Consider the following 25,715-nt stretch of genomic DNA (forward strand, 5'->3'; position numbering starts at 1 on the left):
AACTGTGCAGTACATATACATTAGTTCCTTAAGGCATAAGTTAAACACTAAGTAAACCTATTACTGATTTACTAACTTCAAAAAAGTTTCCACCTTTCATTATTATTTTCATTTATCTTCATGATAGTAACAGGTTTTGATTCCACTGATGAATTTTTTTTTAACTTATTTGTTTGAATCTTGCATTCAAGAAAATCTTAGAATCTTTTGGAGACTTTTATCTGAAAATTCTAAATTAACTATGAATAAAAAGTGATTTGATTATACGATTTTATCGTTACTCTTTTTAAAATAAAACAAGCTTGTTTCAGAAGGAAATTCCAAAGATTCAGTAAACTCAATAATTTATTTAAAATATTTTGAATATTTATATTTGTGTATTTGTGAAAATAGGTCAACAGATTTCATCAGATTCTTGTATAAGACTACAGGTTTCCAAAGTTATCAATTACTAATGGAAACACATTTTCATTTTAGTCTTTAAATAATATGTAGGATAATATCTTTAAAGGACTGTCTTTCATAAAACATATTTTGATTCCTTTTTGCCAAAATGTAATGAGCAAACGGCTGTAAATGCATATTTCCTAATTAGCCGTGGGAAACCCAAAAAAAAGAAGAGGAGGAGGAAGAGGAAGGAGAGGAGGAGAAGACGAAGAACCAGGCACTGGCTCTGATTTCGCAGGCCCAACCTGAGACTTCACCCCCTCTCCTTCCACAATCCTCTGGCAGCCTGAGTGCCAGTGTTCCCTTCAGGTGACTCACCTTCGGATTCCGGCAGGTTCAGGAAATGCTCTTCCCCAGCCTACAAATCTCACCTACTCTTAGATGTGAGTCACTCCAATTGTTTCTGAGCAGGAGACTCTGAAAGGGTGCCCCAAAGGACAACCTCCAGGCAGCTAGGGGAGCACCTACCGTCTCAGGCAGAGGAGAAAAATGTGCCTTTTTCATGGTTTACCAGAAAACCCACATCCCCGCCAGCCTTAGTTTCAAAGCTTATTCTTAATTAGAGTAGAGAAGCCTGTTTCAACTTGAAGACACCCGTATCAGGTGAATGGACAGCCAACTACCGCAATGAAAGGTAAATAAAAAAGTTTCTTTTTTAATTGTCTTAAAAGCCGTGGTTGATAGGACACAGCACTGATTAAGATTAATTCCACTTCTGCTGAGATCTGAGGTCTGAAGAAACAGCAGAATGAGAATGCTAACTGAACAAGATACGTACGTCCTCCTTGGGGCGCACGACTTTTCGAAAGGGGCCATATATCCTTCATGGAGTTTCCAAGTCAGGCAGGCAGAAAACGTGGACTGGGTATTGTGCCTTCCAATGTGCAAATGACGTTTTGGAAATCACTTCTGTTAAGTGACTTTTTAAAAAATCACATTTACTTTGTTAGATGAGTCAAGTCTGAAGTCCCTTATAATTGTTTCCCAAGACCCAAAATTTAAATTTGTTTTATAATCTTTTATTCACATTTTATTTAACAAGAGACTGGAAGGAAACATGGTGATTTTTCCGTCCTGGTTGCCTCGTTTTGATAGAAGAATCTTAATCTTTTCATTGTACCACAAAGAACAGGCCAATCCTCATTCTGAATCCTTAAGAGATCATGTTAAAACACGTCAGGAAAGGCACTGACAAAACTGCCCGGCAACTGACAAACAGCTTGGTTCTGCTTTACATTCAAACTGTTAGGGAAGTTTTCACTTTACTGAGGAAAACAAGAAGTAAGCATGGAGATTTGAACTCTGCTAAGTTATAATAAGGACTTAGAAAGTAGGTGAGCCTAAGGTAGCATGGTTGTTGATTTATTCGGCTAAGAGTTATCTATTACAGAAATTTATATCATATTCTCAAGTTGAATCTGCTTTCATCTTAGGTCTATTAACATTTTTAACAACTTTCTTTCATGATTCTAATGAAAGATTCCAATTACAAGGAAAATGAACGCAACAAGTTTTGTTCTCTATGACCATATATACGGCAGGGGTGGGGTAAGAGCCAGACACTGTTGATATTTTATTTCGTTATTATTTCTGCTAATTTGAGATGAACAGTCTTTCCTCCTTGACGTTAGGGAGCAAGGAGATGTGTTCCCTTAGTCCTTCAGCAAAACCCTATCGTTAGACTATTGTTTCCAACACCTACTTGAAACGCAATTCAGGTGTGTGTCGGTTAAGCAGAGAGAAGGGGCTGGAGCAGCTGTGAGGTTGCTGACTGTCATATTGAAGAATGTAGCCTAGAGAAAAAAATTAGTCACAAAAATCATAACTATTTTATGAAGAGACTGAGAGGAAATTTTCCTAGCCAGGGACGGTATGCTGAGGGGGCGCACTGCATTTCAGGGATCTGGGGAGGAGAAGGAGGCGAAATTAGAGTGGATGTTTCTACTGTGTAGGTTAATGGTGTTTGTGCCCTTCAGAATCTGCCTGCTTTTCTTCCTTCTCTGGTACCTAAAGATTTCACTTCCTTTAAGAATGAAACATATTTTGTGCTTAGCCCTTTGCTGTGAGAAAATGCCACAGAAAATTAAGAGAGGAGACAAGAACAGTCATTTGTTTTTTGTATGCCTGCAAATAGAGAGAATCTAGGAAAACCCATGAAATTCTCTACAAGCCCAATAAAGGGATTGGACAGAAGTGAGGTGAACTGTAGGTAGAATCACCTGGGAGCATCCCAGTCTCCGGGGCAGGTGCCCTGGGCACAGGCATGGGGCAGCGGGTTGCTTTAGGGCAGAAAGCTCGGGACTCAGCAGAATCACTGGGGTTTGGGTGCTGACTGTGCCAAAAGTCATCAGTGTGTCTTGGGCAAGCATCTTAACTTCCCCAGGAGCTCACTGCCCTCCATCAGTCCCTGTAAAATAAGGGGCTTAGATTTCATGGTCATTAGAGGTCCTGCGGTGATGTCCTGAGGTGCTATGGTTGGTTATCAGAGACCCAAGGCGAGAACCAAACACAGGGATGCTGGATGGGACACTGGATAAAGCCAACGATGAGGAGGAGAACTGATCCTCCCCATGTCTGTCACCAGCCAGCAACACGACAGTCATCAAATTTCGACCTCCTAAGGTCACAGATCCGTCCTCTGCTAGATGGAGATGAATATGGTTTCCTCCTACTTCCTCAGGTAGGAAGTTTTACATTGATACCAATGCAAGGGCCAACTGCAGTTCTTACAGTTGTGAACACCTGAAGCAGAGAGGAGAGCAGAGGCAACTGTGACCATGTGGTTTAACACTAGGTGAGATGAATCGCACAGAGGACAAGAAATAAGACACAAGCCTTGGGCTTCAGACCGATGGTTAAAGCCAGGCTCCTACCTGACCTGGCAACGATTTCCAAACTTTCTACCAACATATATGGCAGATGCGGGCAGAACAGAACATTTGTTCTCCGTCTGTACCTAATTAGCATATTTTATCTTTCATTAACACTCTTATTAACCAAGCACACAAAAATTTACACTAAAATGCATCTGAAGAAGAGCACTGATTAAATTTCACATGGTAGAAGAGATCCCATCAAGTCATTTCACACCAAGGAGTCCATAATTTCTCTTGTAAGGCAATTTATAATCCTAATTTCTGTTATTTTCAAAGGAAAAGGTAACTACTTAATGACTTTTTAAAATATGTTAGAATTCATATGGCACAAACTGTCTTTCTAGCCTTAATACTAAAGCAATTAACATACCCTGATAGTTTAATATATGCCCAAGACTATTGCATAGTTTACCATACATTACTTTAAAAAAAACAACCACAACTTCGCACAACCTTGAGGTGTACACAGCTGTTACCCCGTTTTACAGCTGAGCAAATGAAGGCCTTAATGGTACACAAGGACGAAGAGGAGTGCTGACCTTGAACCGTCTCTGCCTGCAGTCAACCGTGTTCTTAGTCAGTACTTTTTAAAACACTGAGTAAACTCACTATTTGCTAGTAATGACCTCTTTTGTGTGGGTAGTTTCATAGGTAAAATTATAGAGATTTGTGATTTATTTACCGTCCTACTTGACTGCAGTAGGTAAATGGCTGTCTTGGGTATATCATGCCCTGCAACAAAGTTGGAGCGCCTTTACTTCCCAGTTTTCCCAAAGGAGACATCAGATACTCATCAGCCTATGAACACCAGTGTGTGTAGGAGCACAAAGCAGACAGCACAGACTGACCTGCGTTCCACTCCAGGCTCTGCCCTCAGTAGGTGTATCTACCTGGGCGAGCTTTAGCCTCTGCCAACAGCTGGCACATGTCTGTTGAAGGAAATTCTCTAAGCCTCAGTGTCTTCATTTGAAAACTGGGGGTACTAATTCTTACTACCACTCAGGTAGCAAGGAAATACTGAGTTCTTCATACACGCCAAGCTCCACTAAAAGATCTATAAGGACGAAGTGAGGTAGTTCTGTGGTGATTCCTCATTCCATACTCAAGTCGATCCTATGATGAATGTTTTAGGGAAGAGGAAACTGAGACATGGAGGGGTTAGGTAACCTGCCCAAGTAAGTGGCAGACCTGCAATTTGAATCCAATGTCCTTTTAATAAATGAAAACATATCTAAATAATTTAGAATGTCCTCGGCATACAGTAATGTTAGCAGCGTTTGCTGAACCTTGTCGCTTCTTAATATTGTTGTTGTGCCTGACAAGACAGAACAGACTCTTCAGCTGCCAGAGGAAGGTTTGCCTGCAGCCTGAACATGCTCTCAGGTTAGAGCTGTCACTGGCTCTCAGCCACCAGAGCCAGTCTCCAGAGAACACAGGGTAAAGAGAAACTCTTCTTTTCAAGTCCATGAGTCTGGAGGGGAGGTACCCTTTGCTAAATATATCAAGATCCTGGCTGCTTCCAAAGCAGAAGGCAGCATAATGGAGGGTAGCAGAAACAAAACAATTCTAGGGCCCTGTGCAATAAAGGACTTATGATCTAGCTGCAGAAAGAAAAGTGGTAACAGAACACTGACTAACTGGGCTGTTAGCACAAATTTGAGCACTCAGCTGTGTGACTCTAGGGATGAAAGCTGACAGAAGAGACCCAAGAAAATAATACTTGGACACAAGTTACCTCTAGATTGCAGGTATCTTAGGGCCGGCCACACTCCTTTCAGGGTGGATGACCTACCTGTCCAAACTCGTTCCTCTTTGTACCTGCCAGACTCAAATGAAACTGAGAATAAATCACCAATGGGCTTCTCAAAACAATTTAGGTAATCAGCGAAAAAACAAATTGGACAAACAACAAAATGAAGTGTTTACTGGATGTATTTACTGGACAGTCGGTCATCTCATAGCTGGGTGCAATGTAGCTACTCTGTGCTCACAGGAATATACAATCCTTAAATAGTAACAGTTACAATCATTTTTTTGATTGTTTCAACCAAGGATTGTAAAGACTTGAACAATGAAACCTTTAAATGAGATCCAGGTTTGCACTGTTTCAAAACTGTGCAGTACCCATACTATAGGTCGCAAAATGAACCAATACAAGAATAGTAGATGCCAACAAAAAGGTAAACTACTGTATCAGTGTATTGGCATATTATGATCACCGTTGGATAAATAAAACTGTACTATGTGTTAAATATCAACATTCCTTTCCCCCTAAAACATTCATCCTAATTTCACACTGCAAACAATAAAATGTATATACCACATATATAAAATGAAAAAGTATCCACTCAGTACAATACCTCAAGTATTACTTGATTTTTCACCCTAAGACCCAGAAATAACGCATATCAGATCGGTACCAGCCCTTTACAAAGGCATTCTGGGACTCAGGATACGAACTGCTGATAATCAGCTTACAGCGTATGACACTGCAGGTCTGACAGACGCTGAACAATTGCTCAATGCAGGAATGAGTTTGAGTGCTCGAAGCCGAAGTCCCCTCATCTGTAAGCTGGGTACACTATCAGGTGCTCTGATGGCCTCCCCATTCCTTCTAGATCCTGGAAGACACTCCCAGCAACACAACTGTCTTGCAACCAGGGGGGAAAAGGCCAACACCTCCACCCTCGACTTTCTTCCCCATCCCAGCCCCCATCAGGAGATGGTGCATTTCCCATGCTGTCTCCCCCTCCTCTTCCATGAACAACAACCCAATTTACTCCACACCCGACAAGCACTCTCTCCAATACAGTCACATGGCTATTTACTTAGACCCTGCCTAGTTCCCTCAAAAAAGATGTAAAATAGTTTACAGAGAGGCTTAATATGAAGTAAGTTCAAATGATTTTTAAATAAGAGAAATGGAGTCTGAGAAAAACAATGGTGGGAAATTAAATGCTATGTCAGAGGTTAGTTCAACAAATGCATTAATCTCTATCTATCTGATGTAAACCAAATGCATCCATTCCTATCTACTTGATCGACCTTATGTAAACATTCCAACAGAAAAACAAGCAGGCATAATGATTCAGTTCTGGTAAATTAGTAGCAAGCCTAGAGGGACATTATCCTAGTACGCAGACTACAAGAACGTTCACGAGTTCTCACACAGAAAACTGAAGTCGTGTTGAATATCCAAAGAGCAGGCACACTGAAAATGACTGAATGCTTGGAGGTATCAACTCAACTCCGTCCAACCAAAGCCCTTTATGGGGGCTGATGGGACGACACAATGGGACCACGTATGTGGCACACTTTCCATATTTTCATCGTATTGCTGCTTCATCATAATTACTCTAGGAAATCCTCTCTGCCCCATTTTCCCCAGTAGACCTGATTCTAATTATCAAAATTCCCCCGGTCCTAGACCTATTAGGTTGAACCATATGAAAAGGCCATTTTGACCTGTCGAAACAACATTTCCATGTGGTTCAACCTAACACATCAGCACCAAGGAAGAAGAAACTTTAGAGTTTTTGAAGGAGTAGTCCTCCCAAATTAAATACAATGCCATTACGTTCTAGAATCCTGTAAATTATTTCAAAGCTTATCTTACAAAAGCTTATCAATTTCAAGCAGGAAAAAAACCCTCAAGTTGGGGGAATTGGTCACATGGAGGGAGAGGTTTGGAGCAGGCATCAGGTAATATGTCTCTAGGTCGCACAAGGTATTGGCCGAAAACCTGGGGCAGCCCCATCATGACGTTACATGTCGCGTACTGTAACCCGCAGATAAACTTTATTTGATCTGCCCAGGCCTGGTACTGTTGATCACCCCCTCTTACGCCTGGCTTTCTTTCCTTACTGACAGCACCGGTCCTCTCACTTCACACACAGTGAGCTGTGCAGAAACATCAGAGGACGAGTGTTTGGTATTTGACCATTCTTACATAAGATCAACTGCCAATTCCTCCTCTCTCAGCACTTCCAGGGTTGCCCTCTTTCATTTCAGAAGGCAAATGAGGATATTGGTGGGGGTAAAAAACAATACTGGCAGGTGCCGGCCACAATCAGCCATGGCCGTGAGAGCCTAACGTTACGTCAAATGTTACGTGAGCTCTGATTCTGTGCCTGCAGACACTGCGGGGCTGGAGCTAGGAGGCTGCAGGGATGCTCAGGGAGTCAGGCAAACAAGGGAAGGGCAATGCCACAGCTGGAGGGACTTGGCAATTGTGAGGAGCAGCCGAGCAGAGTAGGGAGAGACGGGATTTCCAGCACAAAAGGGCCAGGTGGATAGGAAAGGCCGGGTGCGGGAGGTGGGGGCTGCCAAGTGGGCAGGTAGGCTGAAGGGCAGGTCATGAGGGTACCTGCAGAGGGGCTTGAGTTGTGTCCTGTACGTGGCAGGAAGGAAGTCAGTAAGGGCAGGAGTGACAAGGGACATTAAGTGAGGAAATGTGACAGGAAAGAGAAAGACACGTGGGAAACACAAGAATTCAAACACATTGGTTACTATTTCTCCTTGTTGAACCAATTATCATCTTCCTACATCAACCCAGAATTATTTTGATTCAAATATTCCCATTGGTGTGAGAAGCATTGTTTGAAAAATGATAATTAATGCGAGTGAAGTTGAGAGTAGAAAATGTTATTTGTGAGTGTGTATATGTGTAAAGAAATGCATGTACAGCCTGAAATGCATTACATGTAATGCCAGATCCTTTTACTACATATGTGTGGGGGTGGGGGTGTTTATTTCTTGTTTTTATTCAAGGAGAAAATGAGAAACAGTGAGGGTTTGAGGATGATAAAAATTGTCACCCTTAACCTTTCTGACCAGCCTCCTCTCTATCAATAATACAGAATTTAGTTACATGTAAATTAGATTTTGCCTAAACAGAACATAAAAATATGTATTTCAACTCAGTAAACTACAAAATACGACTATCTGAGTAATAAGACATTTACTATTAAGCAGAAAAAAGATAATATTTGCCATGAATTACACCTTTATATAATTATAGCACTTATCATATAAAATTGACTGCATATATATTATCGCGAGTTTCACAGCACCTCTGGGAGCTCGGCCAGGCTTATTATTTCCTCCTTTCACAGATGAGCAAGCTCAAACTCTGAGAAGTAGATGCTTTGCCCAGGGTCACAGACTCAAAGACGCAGTCAAAAACGTAACGCCTGCCTACTGCACTGAGGTCTAGGTCACTGGCCAGGCTGCTCGGGAGGTCCTGCTAGTCAAGCCAAGTAGCACCGTGAAGCAGCCTGCTCTGGGGTGACAGACACTGGAGCTGGTTTCCTGGCTTTGCTTCTCACTGTCTGTGTGACACTGGGAATCTCGCTGAGCTTCCTCACTTACACAGAAGGAATAAGCAGGTTGGAGGTTAAGGTTACAAAGAAGCATTAGACATGACTTTGCCTTCAGGGAGATTACAACCCAGTTTGTGTCACCCCTTCACCACCACCCCATGCACACGCGCACACACACGCGCACACACACACACAAAACAAGTGATCAGACATCAACTGAGAAAAATGTCACCTCTAAAGGTGAACCAAAATATGCCTACTTGTAGGCTACAGACATCAGGCAGCGTCACTGGGGAAAGGGAATTTTGGGGCAGGGCCTGAGAAGCCTGCCGGGCGGTGTGCTTTGCCTTCCGTCACTGTTGCATGCATTAACGAAGTGCTCTGTGAACACTGTGACCTAATTCTATTATAAAAATTAGTAAATTGTACCCAGTGAGGTAACGTGTCTTTCCCAAGACCTTCAGCCAAACTGTATCTTAGCAGTGTTGGAACACACAACACATTCATTCTCTCTCTGTCACACTCGCACGCACACACACACACTCACACTCACTCACACTCACTACACTAACTCACTCAGGCACGTTTAAACTGAGGTTCTTAGGTTACAGGTGATTCCAAAATGCAAGAGAGGCTGTACCTTGCAGCATACACTGCGCATTACATGGCTTTGGTGACCATCACATCTTCACCAGTGAGATGTAAGGACTACAGATGTACAATCTGTCACAACCCATATGACATGTCAGTGTGGCAAAGATTTTCCGTAAGAAAGTGACGACAACAACAACAAAAACAAACTCAGATCCGAAATTCTTACAACTTCTAATGTGAGCTTCTAAAGAACAAATTGCAAAGTGGAGGACACATTAGAGAGGTCATTGCACTACAACTCTTGTCATTGGAGAACCACCACCAACAAGTAATCAGTCCAAAAACTCATCAACAGCTGCACGTACGGAAGAAGCATGTAACCAGCATTTATCTTTGGATAAGGGACCGTCTGCATATTGCAGGGCACCGAGAACCTGGGAAGCCAGGGAGCCTGAAGGCACTGCTTTGGCCAGGCGGCACACTCGCGGCTCTTCCTGCTGAGGAGGGAGTTTCCCCTACCTGGGCACAAGTGGCTCCCCACCCAGGCTGAGGGGGGACCCAGTGAACTGTAAAAGCAAGGCTGTGCGCCCAAGGCAGCCTCCACGCCCGGGGCACTGATGCTCACCCCCGCCTTTCCCCCCCACCCCTTCTTCCCATTGCTTTTCCAGGGCAACAGGGAGCCTTGGGCGTGCACCCTGCTGGGTTAAGCCCCTCCTCCACACACTGAGGAACTTTTCCTTCCTGAGCCCGGCATCTGTTTTCCCAGCCATAACAGCAGTGCAGCAGCGATACAACCGGTAGGGTTTGCACTTAAAGGCCGCAGCAGAGGGCTGGCTACAGAGAAAGAAAAAGCTCAACACTGACAACTAATTAATTCTCAGGTGTGAACTAACATGACCTCCAGCCACTATTTTGGCAGGGGGTGAGGGCTGCTAAGAGGTACCAGGAAATCATTCATAAAGAATACTAAGTGATGGTCGCTAAAGCAAGAAAAACCAGGAGTTGGTGGGGAGGGGGCAGAGAAAAGAAGAAGAAAGATACAAGAAAGGAGAACATTTGAGGATCCATATGGAGCAAATGTAGTCACATGAGATGAAATGATAAACGGAGCAGGGTTTGCAAAGTCCCGTGTGTGTAGGGTCAGGCAGGTAAGGAGCTCAGGAGCGAGGAGGCCTGGGGATGCCACAAAAATGCTGGGAGCTGGTGCACTGGACTGCACGCTCCCATCCAGCGAATGCGGCTGGCCTGTTCATGCTTGGTGTTGGCACATCTCATTTTTCAAGACAGGATTCAAATCTGATTCTTATGTGAAACTTCCTGATGTTTTCAACATTGGTCAGACCAAACAAAACTAGATCTCCAGCTTAGAAGATCAGTAGTTCCCTCAGGAAGTTAACAGGAAAACCAACCCCACCTCTGTCCTATATTCTCCTTCCCATTTCCTGCCTTCCAAAATTAACCCCCAGAATGTTATTTTCACTCCAGGAGAGGGTAACCAAAAAAAACAGCAGATTCCGTTTCGATCATATGGGTTAGGAATCCTGACTCTACCCATTACTCTTTGTGTGACTCAGGGCAAGTTAATTAAAGTGTCTGAACCTCGGATTTCCCCACCTGGGGCTTGGCATGGGGTCAGTAGAACACATAGGTTATAGGGCCACTCTGAGAATTGCATGGGCATCAAGCATCAAGTTCAAAGTCTAAGATAAAGGAGACACAGAGAACCTGGGAATCCTTTTCCACCATCTTTATTTATAGAGTGAGCTTATAACCAACAAAGTAGCAACATAGTTAAAATAGTCAAAGGATGAGATCAATGAGTGGCTGAAAAAAAACCGAAAACCAAAAACAAAAAAACAACCAGGTGTCTAAGCACGGATACCATCTAACCTCAGGAATGGCTGTAAAACCTGGGCCTACCACAGACATCACATTCTTGAGCAGTGCCATCAGCTCTCAGCTGCGGAGCATAGGTGGCAGGCTAGGATTCCCACCCATGAACGAGGCCCTGGAGCCAAGCCCATTACTACCGCTGAAGCAATCTCATTGCAACACCCGCAGGAGCTGGGACATGCAGAGGACGCATAGCTGCTCGGCAGTAAACCATACAGGGAGCCTGACGCTTCAGTGCAGACGGTGCAGAAAGGGAGCAGGCAGATGAGGCTCAGAGACAACGTAAAGGCAGGGCAGGCTTTTTGAGCAAAAAGATCCACCAAATGGCTCCTGACAGGGTTGGCTGAGGCCACAAGGCACGTAACAGTCTCAGCATTAAAAAGGTGGCAAGAACCATTTCACCCTGTGTCCAACCTACAAACCACCAAGTAAAATTCTGTTGTGAATCTAGGAAATGCAACAGAAACTTACAAGATTTTGCCCCAAACCCTGCGCAGCTGTGCCAGCTGCTTCGCAATATTCTCATTTCTTCAACTCTCTTCTTGGTTTACGTGACGTTACTCTCCTGCCAGTCCTCCCGACTCTCTGCCCGCTCCTTCAGGCACACCCCTTTCCCGAGGCTCGCTCCTTAGAAGCATCTACGTCAGCCCTCTCCGATTCTCCCTCTCCTGGGCAGGATCCCCGGGGACCTCATCCACTCCCATAGTCTCTTCTATCACTGATCTTCCACTGGCCTTACATTCACATCAGCAGCCAGGAGTGCTCCCCCGGCTGCAGACCTGTATCTTCAATTACTTCGTAGACACCGTCACATGGATACTCTCCAGGCGTCCTGGAATCAACTCTCTTCACGTGCTCCTCCTCTCGTGGGCCCCAGCACCAGGGAAAGAACCCAACGCCTACTGCCACACACCTGGGCGGCCACCAACACGCCTCCCTTTTCACCAACGTTGGCCAACCACTAATTCCTCAAATCCGTCACATTTCTCCATCACGCAGTGTCATCATCATCTCTCAGCAGATGAACCTTATCTTTGGCCACTCAGCACTTCCACATGCTCCCTTCCCACAGGGCCTCCATGCCACGTTCACGCTCCCCGCTTCCTCTCATCAAGGCACACCTCTGTGTTTCCACAACACCCCAAATCTCTCACCCTGTACCCTGTGTCTGTTTACTTCTGGAACCTCAGCTTGACTCTAACCTCCTTGAGGGCAGAAATGTCCCCTCCTCCTCCTTATGATCCCAGGTCCTGGAACGTGACACTTAGTAAATGACTTTACGGAAGAGATTGAACGGTATGTAGAGATCTGTAAGGTAGGGAAAGAAGGGGAGAAAGGAGGTCATTCAGGAGCAGGAATGGGCATGAAGGAAGCAGGGGGTCACTGCTGCTGAGAGGCAACACTTCGGTTTATGCTGAGAGTTCCCAATCAGATGAAAATGACCTTGAATTTCATTTAGGCAAGGATTGATAAAAATAACACAAGCAAAAACTATCTTTTATAAAGCACCTAATGTATAAACGTATATTCTAATTTAACCTCATAATGATGCTACAGAGTAGGTATTATTGCCCTCATGACTCCAAAGATTAATTATGGGACACGTAGATTTCCCCAAAGTTTACTGCCCGCTTCCAATTATCAGAGCCCAGCATAACTTGGCTTCCACATTCCATGACCCTCAACATTACAAAAATAACTCCATATATTGGATTAGTAATTGAAACGAGAATTTCCCTGCCACATAACTCAGGATTAGAGAGCAAAAGAAAGGCAGGGCTACATGGGTTACTTAGAAAGAACTACCAATAAGAAGCAGGAGCGATTTGAACAGAATGAAGCAAAAAGCAGAAGGACCAATGAGGTCAGCACAGTGGCCCACACGAGACCAGGAGGGCCTCAATCTGGAAGACGAACATGGGAGAAGCAAGGCGAGGGCAGGCAAACAGGGACGGTCTTTTAACAGAAGAAACAGACTAGACAAGTGACTGACTAGGTGAGGGCAAGGAAGAGAGACCTATCCAGTAGAGTACATACTGTGGTTTTAAACTGTGCCAACTAAGAGATGAAGAAAATATTCATAAACAGGGAGGAGAAAAAAGTGGTTTCTGTTGAAGAAAGGGAAGACAGTTCCAGTGCAGAGATGCTGAGCTTGAGGGATGTAGGCGTACAGCCCACGCCAGTGCACATAGTGGACTGTGGTCTGGGGAAAGGAAGAGAGAGATGATGGGAAAGAGGTGACGGCTGAGCAACCACGGAGACATGCGCACTCTTGAATAAACGGAGCCAGAACAATGAGGAGCTGGGGCCTAAATTTCAGGAAGCACTTCATTTAAAAAAGGTAGGAAAGCAGAATGGAGGAGGCAAGAGGGAATTCTCAGAAGCCAGTCGAGAAGACTAAAACACCTCATTTCCCAAATCTGGCTAGCAAATTTGATTCCAGAAAATCCAAATGCCATGCCTGAATTGATTAAAACGCAACTCTACCACATAAGAGAATGGGAACATGGATCCCGCAAAAGTACCAGTCATCACCTGTATCCAGGGTCTGGGTTTTGGACCCAATTCTAAGAGACTCACAAATGCGTCATACCGATGGCTACACAGTGCCCTCTCCTACCAAGAGGTGGGACCCTTCTGGATGTCCTGCACGTTCACATCCTTCTTCATCAGAGGACAGGAAATGCACTTATGATGGCTTTGTCCTTGGTCTTGAAAACTCATCCGTTACCGCACACTGAATTACTAGATTCTTTCTATTCCTTTTCTTTTCTGTGTACTTTTTTCCTTTCTCATTTTATTGAGATCATTTATACACCATAATTTTCATCCATTTTAAGTGTACAGTTCAACAACTTTTGGTAAATGCATAGAGTTGTGCAGCCATCACCACAATCCGGTTTTTATCACCTCGGTAAGACCCCTCAGACCCTTACAGTAACCTCCACTTTCACCTCGAGCCCAGGCAAACACTGATCTACTTTCTGCCTCTATAGATTTGCCATTTCTGGGTATTTCATCTACATAGTATGCGATCTTTTATATTGGCTTCTTTCTCTTACAAAATGTTTTTGAGTTTCATGCATATTATAGCTGTGTTTAATTCCTTTTTATAGCCAAGCAGTAGTCCACTATATAACTATACTACATTTTGTTTATCCATTTGTCAGTTGACATTTGAATTAATTCCGCTTTTAGCTATTACAAATAATGCTACTATAAACATTTGCATACGAGTCTGTGCATAGGTATTTGTTTTCATTTCTCTTGGGTAGATACCTATGAGTGGAATTGCTGGGTTATATGATAACGACTAAACTGTGTTCAAAGTGACCATATCACTTTAAATTCCCATCAGCGATGTATGAGAGTTCCTGTTTCTCCATATCCTTGGCAACACTTGTTATTATCTTATTTACAGCCATTCCAGCAGGTGTAAAATTGTATCCCTTTGTGGTTTTTATTTGATTTTCCCTAATGACTAATAATGCTGAACATCTTTTCATGAGTTTTTGATGACATGTCTATATAAATCTTAAGACCACTTTTTAAAATGGCGTTATTTTCTTCTTATTAGGAAGATATGCAAGTTCTTTGTATGTATATTCTGAATATAAATTCTTTATCAGAAATGTGATATGCAAATATTTTCTTCCGGTCTCTTTTCTGTGTCCTGTTTAATGGGTCATGATCTGCTATCTCTCTTACCCGTTTGTGGGTCCTGCCGCCCTGCCAGTGGGATTAAGCCATACTAGAATCCTTGTGATCGAGTAAGGTGTAAGTGAAGCCAAAAGGAGGAAAACCACGTAACTTGGGAACATAAAATTAAAGATGTGTTAGTCAGTAAATATATTGGAATCTTTTCATGAGAAGCTATATTCAAGAAAGAAAAAAGGTTTACTGAAATCTAAAGATCATTATAAGGTTTAGAAAATGAGTTGCCTTAATCTTTCTCCCATTAAGTTTTAAGAAATAAAAAGTATGATTTCACCTCCTTGCCTTATTTTAAAAATACTGCAACACTGGCACCCAAAAAGGAGGGAATCTGCAGGCCCTGGTCATCTATGCTCCATTACCCAAAATACACCTTTTGGTGCCGCTACGTACCACATACTGTAGGAGTTCAAGGTGAGGCGCAGATAGAAGGATGTCTAAACTCTCCAAAGACACGATTCGGGGCGGGAGCACTGGAGCTTTGGAAACAATGTTTTCCATCTACTACCAAATCCCAAATCCAGCACCTAAATTTCGCGCAATACGAGGCAACAGAAGAGAAAGACCAAATAACAGAAAAAGAAGTAGGTGCCTGTCCACTGGCTGCCCAACTCTTAAGCATCCTTTTGCCTCCGGTGCTCCTTCCCTGCTGACTCAGCAAACACAACTGCTTACACCAGCCAGTAGATGGCTTTGTTTTGGGGCCATGAGGTTACTAGGGGTCTCTTTGCAGCTGTGTGGTATACGAGCAGCCTCAGTGAAGGGACCTGAAAGTCTCACATGGTTTCATTTCATGAGAAACAGTGTGACTTCCCCTGTAGTAAGCCGTTCCATAAGCATGTCTGCCTCAGCAGCATACTTTCCAAACTAGTTCCCAGAACTTCTCTCTGATCGATACCTGAGTGAAGTCAGAAAACAGAGTATATACGTGGTTGCTAAAGAAGTGGGAGATATAATGTTTTAGAGTATTAAACATCACGTATGATCTCATTTAATCTTTGTAAAAATGTAGTAAGGAGTCTGGAGCTTGGAAAGTTCAGGTATTTAGCCAAAATCACACATCAATCACTTCAATGCTATTCGCCCAAATTCAAATTTTGAGTTTGGAATATAGTTACCACAAAGAGATACAGGGACTTACAAGACAAACATTCAAGGGATATTAAATTCTTAACGGGAATCTATGTTTGAGGAAAACATAGAAGCTCACATAAATGTGAGTCCTGGCAGCGATTTTTTTAAAGCATTGCAGATTCCAGAAAGTCCAATTCCAGAAAGGTCAGGTGATTTGACAGAGGTCACACAGCAGGTTAATGTAAAGGCAGAACCAGAACCCCAGAGAGTGTAAGAATGGAGCCTAGGATGCTGAATGCGTTTGAGCTTATAGAACACTTTTACATATCAGTGTTAGAGTTTTAATATTTTTCAGAAATCTCCAATTGTATAAGTTCCATCATGTAGTTGTATGCATTTAACTACTATCTGTGCTCAGGTCGAGGGGTGGAAAAGCATGAGGCAGAAGCAAGAATGGGAAGACACAAGCTAACACACCCTGAGCGCCTTCTTGGGCCCAGGTTCTGATAAGAGCCTAGTGGATTATCTCTCACAACCACTATTGCAATCCTACAGTACGATTATTCGCGTTGTCATTTCAGAGATGAGAACACTGAGTCACAGAGACGTTAAGTAACTTTCCCACAGCCACACAGTGGCATTCAGATGGAGAGCCTACACAGAAACAGCCCAGACTTCACGGCAGGCTGAAGGAGGACACAAAAATAGACAACTCTTGTGTGGCCAAGTCGTTCATGTCCAAAGAGTATGTGTTTTCTGAATTGTGGCCGCATGCACATACAAAGATCTACAGCTAGATAGATGGATAGGTAGACAGAGCTATACAGAGATACAAATAAACTGAAAAGATCAAAACATTGTGTATTCACTCCTTCCCAACTGTTTTTTTCTTTTTCCCCCCCAGAAATTAAACCAGGAATAACCTATGCTGAACCCTTGCTTCAACCGTCCCCGAGTGTTTCCTGACACGTATTTTTGCTTATACTTCATCACAACTAAAGAATGGGGCTCAACTTGACGCTTGCAAAATTACCAGGTAAGCCAGAGGGAAGAAGGCAAAGAAAATCTTACTTGATCAATAACTGTTATGTATATACTATGTGGCCATTTGGGGGGTTTTACAGGTCACCCCAACCAACTAACAAAATAGCATCTAGCCAGCATTAAGTATAAAACAGCAAATGGGCAGGACAGCATCGCTGAGGGAAATTTAACTTGCTATCACTTTATTTAAAAGCTTTGTTTCGTCTAGAGACCATTGGTAAAAGGACAAGAAAGATGACATTAATAACAATTGAGGAAGATTTTTATACCTAGAGTACCTATGACTTTGCAGATGTAAAAAGTCTAAACCAAGGTTCACTGAGGTTCCCCAGGAGGCCAAAGACAGTGTCTACCTGCTCTACTGGGTAACTATCTCGAAAATGATCACACAAGGCAGCTGTGCCATGGTGGTGACACCCTGTAATTTGCATGACTTTAGTATTTCATTCCCACCTGGCAGGTAGAGCAGTGACATCTTGTTGATACTTTCACATTTTGTGCCAAGAGTGACACGCCCCAATGAGCAATAATGTAGCTTCATCAAAAGCAAAAGGACAAGAGTCTTCACCACTTTTTCTGTCATTCATGTGACTGCCATTCATGAGACAACATGTAATTAGTGCTTTAAGTTAGAGTGAATACCTGCTAAGTCCCACTGTGCACGAAATGTTTGCAGAGCATTTAACTCTCATAAGGTCCAGTAAAATGACTACTGTTTACGCCACTTTACAAAGTCCTGAAGTGACTAAGCCAGCCTTGTCAGATAGGCCTTTCTTTCTGCCATGACAAAAGGACCCTTCAGCTGCACAGTCCGATGCAGTAGCCACATGCGGTCTGTTCTACCTGGCTACAGATCGTACACATCTCTCCAGCACACACAGATGCACACAAACAGTCCCCTTTACACACAAACACAGCCAGCCACAGTCCAGCCCACCCCCCGACACACATACCACAGACCACTCACACGCACTGGCATAAAATGGTAACTGACTATGGAACTCCAGTGCTTATGTCATTGCCTTGGTTAACTTAATTTAAAAGGAGTTGGGGGAGGGGGAACAGGGGAGAGAAAAACAAAGGAATTTTTACCTTTGATTGTCTCTCTGTATCAAACTCTATGCTAAAGAAATAACACAGGTAATCACATCCCAGTAAACAAGGAGTATGTGAAAAAAAACAGCCTTTACACTGTAAACACAGCTTCTAGTTTTCCTTGAGTCACCAAGCTACCTGTCATTAAAAATGTTCCTTAACCTGGCCACATTCTTTAATGACAGAGAAGAACAACATGATAAAACTGCCTGGGTGAAGAAAGCCACTCACTTTTAATGGTTATTGTTCTTGAGCAGGAACATGCTTCTGAGTTACACCTGCAAGCTCTGGAAAAACTGGGGGCAGTGATACAGAAGAGAAAAAATGATGGTGGCAGCTGGCAGAAAAGAATTATGGCCTAGACCTAATTCTATACATAAATAATTGATTGATTGATCAATCAATCAGACAAAACTCTCTACATTCTATTGAGCCTCTGAGAGCAACCCCACAGATGGCTTTGCTGCTTATTAGGAACCATTTCCCCCCTACATATTACCATATTTTTCATAAAATAACTCATAACAGACTTCAGTAATTTAAGCTGTGTTATAGACGTGGAATTTGCAAATGAAGTCATCACCAAGTCCAGGCCCCTCCCACTGAATTCAGAAATTCTGTATTCGAAATGTTCCTCCTATACGTAAACTAAAGAAGCGAATGCTGCGAGGTGACACATTTAACAAGCTGAACACCAGATGGTCTCAGAGCCACAAAATAGTTCAATACCCACCGTGGATGAGGCCATTGGTGCTTGACAGTCACCATTTATGAGATGGAGTATATGTAAGGATTACTTTTGACATTCTGATTTAAGACTCTATAACAATAACCATAATTGATCAGTAAATTATCATTTAATAAGGGTGCTTGTTTATACAATTAAAACTTTAAAGTACTATAATGATCTACCGCACGGGCACACAATCCCTCACCACCCCACAGAGTGTGGGGCCTTCCACTGCACAGTGGGTATGCAGAGTGGGCCCAGTGAGCAAACACTAAGGGTGTAAGTCGCCCATGCTTACTACGGTACAGTCAGTGTACCATCCTAGTTGTATTTACATTGGCTTTGAAAACCATCCGTAAATAATTGTTTCAAGGCATAGCCATCACTTCCGGAGATGACACAGCTGCCCCTTTCAGGCTGTCTCACAGCTGGATCACTTATCCTGGTCACAACTTCCTTTTGCTCTCCCCACATCCCTGAGGGTTTTATTCTGGGTTAGATGAAAGTGAGTGCTAATAGTTTAATTGGGGAAATTAATTCAAGCAGATACCTTATCCCAGGCAAAACTGCCCATCTTAAGCGGCTCCTACTATTGGGCAGGGTTGCTTACGTGGATCTTAGGTGCAGATGTAGTCAAGGCCGCGACACTTCATTAAGTCAGACGGCTTCATTCAGTCAAAACAGGTTCGAATGATACTGTTCCCGTCAATATTGAGCCGGGCAACAGCAGTCAGGTGGCAGCTGAATCAGGCATTTGAAACTTGTAAAGCGTAATAACAATATGGGCCTCATCATAACAGGCTAGTCCAGGTAGAAATTACGAGCCTGTGTATGGATATTTAAGCCAGGAAAACCAGTTTTTAAAAGGACTTGTCGCAGGGTATAGAAGAGAAGGAATTAGAAAGAGGACAAGATTACTCAGGAAGAGCCTACACTTACTTTAAGGCAGCAATTTAAGAACCTGTTTTTGGATTATAATCATCAGGGCTATCTTCCCCGTTTCACTTCTTCAAAAAGGGAACCAACTATAGTGCCTGTCGTGTAGGGAAATGAGAGGTAAATTCATGCTGTCACCTTGAAAACAATCATTCCAAAACACAACTGTAATTATGGCAAACACTATTAATTAGTGACAAGTGAAAATTCAGAAACGGCCTTCCTTGTAACCTTACATCTAAAAAGCTCATTTTCTTCTTTCCTATGCCATTCTTTTTATTTATTTTATTTAAAAAAAAACACTTTTATTTATTTTAAGTGTGTTTTTCCAGGACCTATCAGCTCCAAGTCAAGTAGTTGTTTCAATCTAGTTGTAGATGGCACAGCCCACAGTTGCCCATGTGGGGATCAAACCAGCAACCTTGCTGTTAAGAGCACCACGCTCTAACCAACTGAGCTAACCGGCCGCCCCCATTATTTTTTTCATGTTTTTTATTAGTGTTAGGTGTAACATCTAAAAAGTTCACTTTTTATCTTCTATGCCATTCTTTTTCTTTTTTATTTTCTATTCTTTTTTTATTAGTTTCAGGTATACAAAACATAAGAGACATTTACACCCCTCACAAAGTGATAACCCCCCCAATCTACTACCCCTCTGATGTTGTATACAGCTGTTACAGTATCATTGACTATACTCCCTATGCTGTACTTTATATCCCGTGACTACATGTATACCAGAGGTGCCCAAGTGGACATTTTGGTCAGCATTTCTCAAGTGGTAGTTCACCGTAATCAGAAGTGTCTGGGCGCTGATGGTAACCACTTTGAGTACCTCTTATAATGGCAGAAGTCAAACGTGACTTGTATTCATCTTTTGTTATTGGTATATATTGAGTATTATAATTTTAATAGTTTTTTTTCCTTTCTTAAAATGTGTATACATTTTTTTGGGCACCCTCTGTATATTCAATTATAGTTGACAGTCAATATTATTCTACATCAGCTTCAGGTGTACAGCGCAGTGGTCAGATATCTACACAGTCTATGAAGTGACCCCCCTGATAAGTCCAGTGCCCGTCTGACACCCTACATAATCTATACATTATTGATTATATTCCCCATACTGTATTTCATATCCCTGTAACTATTTTGTGGCCACAAATTTGCACTTTCTAATCCCTTCACTTTCTACACCATCCCCATCCTCCCACCCACCCCCCATCTAGCAACCATCGGTTTTAAATTGTGTTAGTTCAGGTTTTCAAAAAGAGCAGATGACACAACGTGATTGAATGGCCAAGAGATTTACAGGGGAAATGCAGGCAGGAGGCGCAGGCTGCAGAGCAAGCTGGACGAAGGTCGGACCAGCCTGATGAGGAGTCTTCCAAGCAAAGTCATTGGTCAGAGGAAGCCCTCCTGTCCCGGGAACAGGCTCATCTTAGTATCCTCACTGTGCTGTTCCCAGCTGGCCGCGGTCCCTGGGAAGCACCGCAACAGCAAGGAAATGGTGGTGGGTTCACCGCACTGAGTTGAAGCTGCCCAGCAGTTAAACTCCACAGTGGGAGATCCCAGGGGCCCCTTTCATGGCTGCCATGTAAATCCAATGCTCATAAACCATTGCAGTGAGTATATGCTAGAGTGGGATGGCACAAGTCTTTAATAATATAAACTAAAAATGCCCCCAAAAGCGAAAGGTTTAAAGATTTTATACACTAAGTGCAATAGGTAAAAACATAGTAAAATCTTATAAAGAAAAATAGGTACCAGCCTACAATTATTTTTAACAGATTGTCCTTGATAATAAACTAAAATATTAAAAATAATTGTTCCTTTTGTTTCTATTCCTAACAACAGTCCCTAAAGCTCCTTAAGTACTATAAGAAAGTCATGGGCAAAAAATTCAAAATGACTCCCAAGTTTTACTCTTTCCCTATTCTTTACAATTAAACAGCTTAAAACTGAGATGGAGCAAAAAAGCTATTTCAGTGAGCACGCCAAAGAGCACAGGAAAAGAATAACCATGTGCTAGGCATTTTATTTTCTTGTTGGGAAATTTCAATTTTCTGCACCCAGATTCTGTTGATTCTATTTGTAATGATATTACACAATTAAAATTCAGGATAATTTTCTTATTTATTTATTTATTGTTTATTTTTTAAATTACAGTTTATTGGGGTGACAATGGTTAGTAAAGTTACATAGGTTTCAAGTGTACAATTCTGTAATACATCATCTATATTTCATGTTGTGTGTTCACCACCCAGAGTCAGTTCTCCTTCCATCACCATATATTGGATCCCTTTTACCCTCGGGACAATTTTCACTGATACATTTATTTTCATTTTCAAACAGCATACAGAACAGGAAACATCTCACTTTACTCAAGGGATCTCGGGATGGGGGAAGCAGATTTAGGGATGAGGTTACTCATGCTTTAGCCACTCAAAATATTAACAAGGTACTAAATTGACTTGGTAAATCACTGAAGATTTTTAAACTCGCCCAAAATAGCAACGGTTCCACCTGTAAGGGAGCCTAGGAGGCTATGGGGCATGGATGCAAAGCACTTAAGTGATATCACCCCCTTCTCCTACAGATAATGAGCTGCACAGCCAAGGGAGTCACCCTCCAAGTAACACGAGCGACGGCCCTGGGAGGAACACCACCGCCCACAATGAATTCGACACCATCGTCTTGCCTGTGCTTTACCTCGTTCTATTTGTGGCAAGCATCTTGCTGAATGGCCTAGCGGTGTGGATCTTCTTCCACATCAGGAATAAAACGAGCTTCATATTCTATCTCAAAAACATAGTGGTGGCCGACCTCGTAATGACGCTGACCTTTCCATTCCGAATAGTCCATGACGCAGGATTTGGACCTTGGTACTTCAAGTTTATCCTCTGCAGATACACTTCGGTTTTATTTTATGCAAACATGTATACTTCCATCGTGTTTCTTGGACTGATAAGCATTGACCGCTATCTCAAAGTGGTAAAGCCATTTGGGGACTCTCGCATGTACAGCCTCACCTTTACAAAGGTTTTATCTATTTGTGTTTGGGTGATCACGGCTGTTTTGTCCTTGCCAAACATCATCCTAACAAATGGTCAACTCACTAAAGACAATATTCACAATTGCATGAAACTGAAAAGTCCCCTGGGAGTCAAATGGCACAATGCAGTCATTTATGTCAACAGCTGCTTGTTTGTGGCTGTGCTGGTGATCCTAATTGGATGCTACATAGCCATATCCCGGTACATCCATAAATCCAGCAGGCAGTTCATAAGCCAGTCTAGTCGAAAGCGAAAACATAACCAAAGCATTCGGGTGGTCGTGGCTGTATTTTTTACCTGCTTTCTACCCTACCACCTGTGCAGAATGCCTTTTACTTTTAGTCATTTAGACAGACAGTTAGATGAATATGCACACAAAATCCTGTACTACTGCAAAGAAATGACACTTTTCTTGTCCGCGTGCAATGTGTGCCTGGATCCAATAATTTACTTTTTCATGTGTAGGTCATTTTCAAGAAGGCTATTCAAGAAGTCAAATATCAGAACAAGGAGCGAAAGCATCAGATCACTGCAAAGTGTCAGGAGATCAGAAGTCCGCATATATTATGATTATACTGATGTGTAGAAGCTAAAGACCACTGGGTCTTCTCTTGCTTGTTGAAGTCAATATGTACAAAGTGTAAATAAATGTTTCTTTTGATTAGCCTTGCTTCAGCCCATTGAAATATGCATAAACAGAGAACTAAAAGGGTTGAAATCTGGGGATAATCTGAAACGAGGGAAAACATTAAGACATACCCAAAAGTGAGGCGCGCGCGGTAGTGTGTGGCTGAGGGGCAGGGTTCATGACTCAGAGCTGAAACGGCAGACTGCAGAGGCAGAAAGAGCCACAGCAGTGACAGGGCACAGCGGCAGCCACAGCCCAGGAAATGTCGCCATTCTGAAGCCACTTTTGGGAGAAGAGAAAGAAGATATAGAGAAGAAAACTCTTTCTAGCCTTGAAGTTTCAGATTGGGAAAAGAACATGCTGTTTTCAATACAGCTCAACTTCTTGCAGAGATAACTGAGTAAATATTGATTGCTAGGCCTTCTATCAGTCCATCCACGAATATGTAGGGCCTTCGGCCATCGATCCTTTGCCCATCGACCCTATCGATGTCTTAGGCACATTAGAAAAACGTGTGCAGTGTGGTGCTAGGTGGGAGAAGGCTCAGCTATAGTTTTTAAGCAACGTATTTGAAAGATTGAATTCAGTGAACCGACTATAAATGTAGGCTAGTTCAGAAAAAGAAAAATGTGACTGAATATTAAGATAAGTAGCTCTTGTATGAAACACTCGGAACTTCTGTTCGCTATTACGCTACCGCTATTCTGCATTTCAATTCTCATGTGCGAAGGGTAGAGAAGAGAATATGGAAGCTCGGTTAGTAATCAAGCTAATGTAGTTTATCAAAAAGCCATTTAATAGTCTTTATTTTAGAAAAATTATTAGTAATTCTTAGTTTTCCCTTTGAGCCTTAAACCACCTTTAATCGATGATATCATTAGTTTAAAAAGATAAACTTCAGTTGAAGGATAGAGTTCAATAAATCAAGTCCAAAAAGTACAAGCGACCTTTTAAATCTTAAAATATGTTCTCCTTCTCTAAGAGACACCCGTCAACCCTCATTCTTGTCCAAAGCCTTCAGCTGCACGGGCGCTGCACATGTGCCTGGTGTGTTGCTCACACAGTGTGAGCAGCTGGGGATGCATGAAAGGAGGGGCGAAGGCACATTTGCCACCGAAAGGGGACATCATGGTTAACAGACAAAGCACACACCTGCGTATGAAAGTACAATATTTTATTTAGACTTTTAAATTATCTGCAAAATTCTAAAAAGCTGAAGTGAGCATAAACGAGGGCACAAGAATAACTCCGCTGAACAATGATGGCCCTCGGAAGGTACAAGGAACAGAATTCAGGAACTGGTAACTATCTAGGAGGTGAGTGAGGTTTGGCAGAGGGATTCGTAGTAAAGGGGTTAAAAGAATTATCTGAGGATCTCAATCGAAATATCCACCTCTCCATCAAAATTTCAATTCCATAAATCCCAGGAGCACTCCAGTACATGAATTAATATATACCTCACTTGGTCATTTGAATAGCCACGCCCCTCCCCCAACTGTGTGCCACTAGCTGGGTTAAGATAGCCACGTTACACCAGCTCATGTGAAACGAGTTTGAAAGTCTAATTCTTTTCTCCTGCCTCCCTATAATGCCCAGGATGAGTTACAGCTGCCCTACGTAAAGTGAAGGAGTAATACTGCGGCTGGAAAAACACCCTCAGTATGTGTCTTACTCCCTCCATTCCCTATTTCTCTCCATTACATCACAGTTCCCAGTCAAATATCTCAAAAATGAAATTACCTACTTCACTCTGTGTGTGTGTATAAATATGCACATATAAATATGCAAACATGATGCGTGATCACTTAGACCCCAACAACTAAGACCCTACCATCTTTAATGTCTTCTAGGGCATCCACTTGGCACTCTGGAACTTACCAAACACTTATCTACCCCAGACTTCATTTAATTCTCTAATCCAGGTCTCAACTTTAGGAGGTCTTTAAAATATTTTCATCCCATATTAATGTTTCTAGAATTGGATCACTATGTTTAATATTTCTAAAAGTGGCCTCATTTAAGGTGATGGCGGTTTTATTCTCTGAAATTGCATGATTATATCAATGTGATATCTTAAAACACTGACTTAAAAAAGATAGATCATTACCCCATTTTTTTAAAAGTCGTATTACAAAATAAAAAACATCAAAATCATACTGCTTATATTTCACACCAATGCCCATATTGCAGTCACAGAAATTATTTATGCAAGCCAACCAAGAATGAATTACTTACATGAGTAAAATAGGAATAATATCAATAGGAATAATATGAAACATTGTGTTAGTGTCAGAAGTTAATACAAAATAT

At 42.3% G+C, this 25,715-nt stretch overlaps 2 protein-coding genes across 15 annotated transcripts in view; one reads left to right on the forward strand and one right to left on the reverse strand.

Moving 5' to 3' along the window:
• MED12L (mediator complex subunit 12L) overlaps window positions 1-25,715 on the reverse strand; it is a 313,410-nt gene that overhangs the window by 109,261 nt on the left and 178,434 nt on the right. The gene's annotated exons all lie outside the window — the stretch shown is intronic.
• GPR87 (G protein-coupled receptor 87) lies at window positions 841-24,603 on the forward strand. Its single transcript, XM_019748870.2, has 3 exons — window positions 841-1,081; window positions 16,824-16,955; window positions 22,321-24,603. Exons 2-3 carry the CDS (start codon window positions 16,922-16,924, stop codon window positions 23,361-23,363), a joined length of 1,077 nt encoding a protein of 358 aa, XP_019604429.2. The 5' UTR covers window positions 841-1,081; window positions 16,824-16,921; the 3' UTR covers window positions 23,364-24,603.

The sequence above is a fragment of the Rhinolophus sinicus genome, linkage group LG01 (genome assembly GCF_036562045.2).
Source record: "Rhinolophus sinicus isolate RSC01 linkage group LG01, ASM3656204v1, whole genome shotgun sequence".
Lineage (NCBI taxonomy): Eukaryota > Metazoa > Chordata > Mammalia > Chiroptera > Rhinolophidae > Rhinolophus > Rhinolophus sinicus.

Excerpts from the sequence above, each read along its gene's own strand:
- GPR87 (XM_019748870.2), top strand. The coding sequence starts at position 16,922 with ATGGGGCTCAACTTGACGCTTGCAAAATTACCAG. Across the intron at positions 16,956-22,320 it reads GACGCTTGCAAAATTACCAG|ATAATGAGCTGCACAGCCAA; the intron begins GTAAGCCAGAGG and ends CTTCTCCTACAG.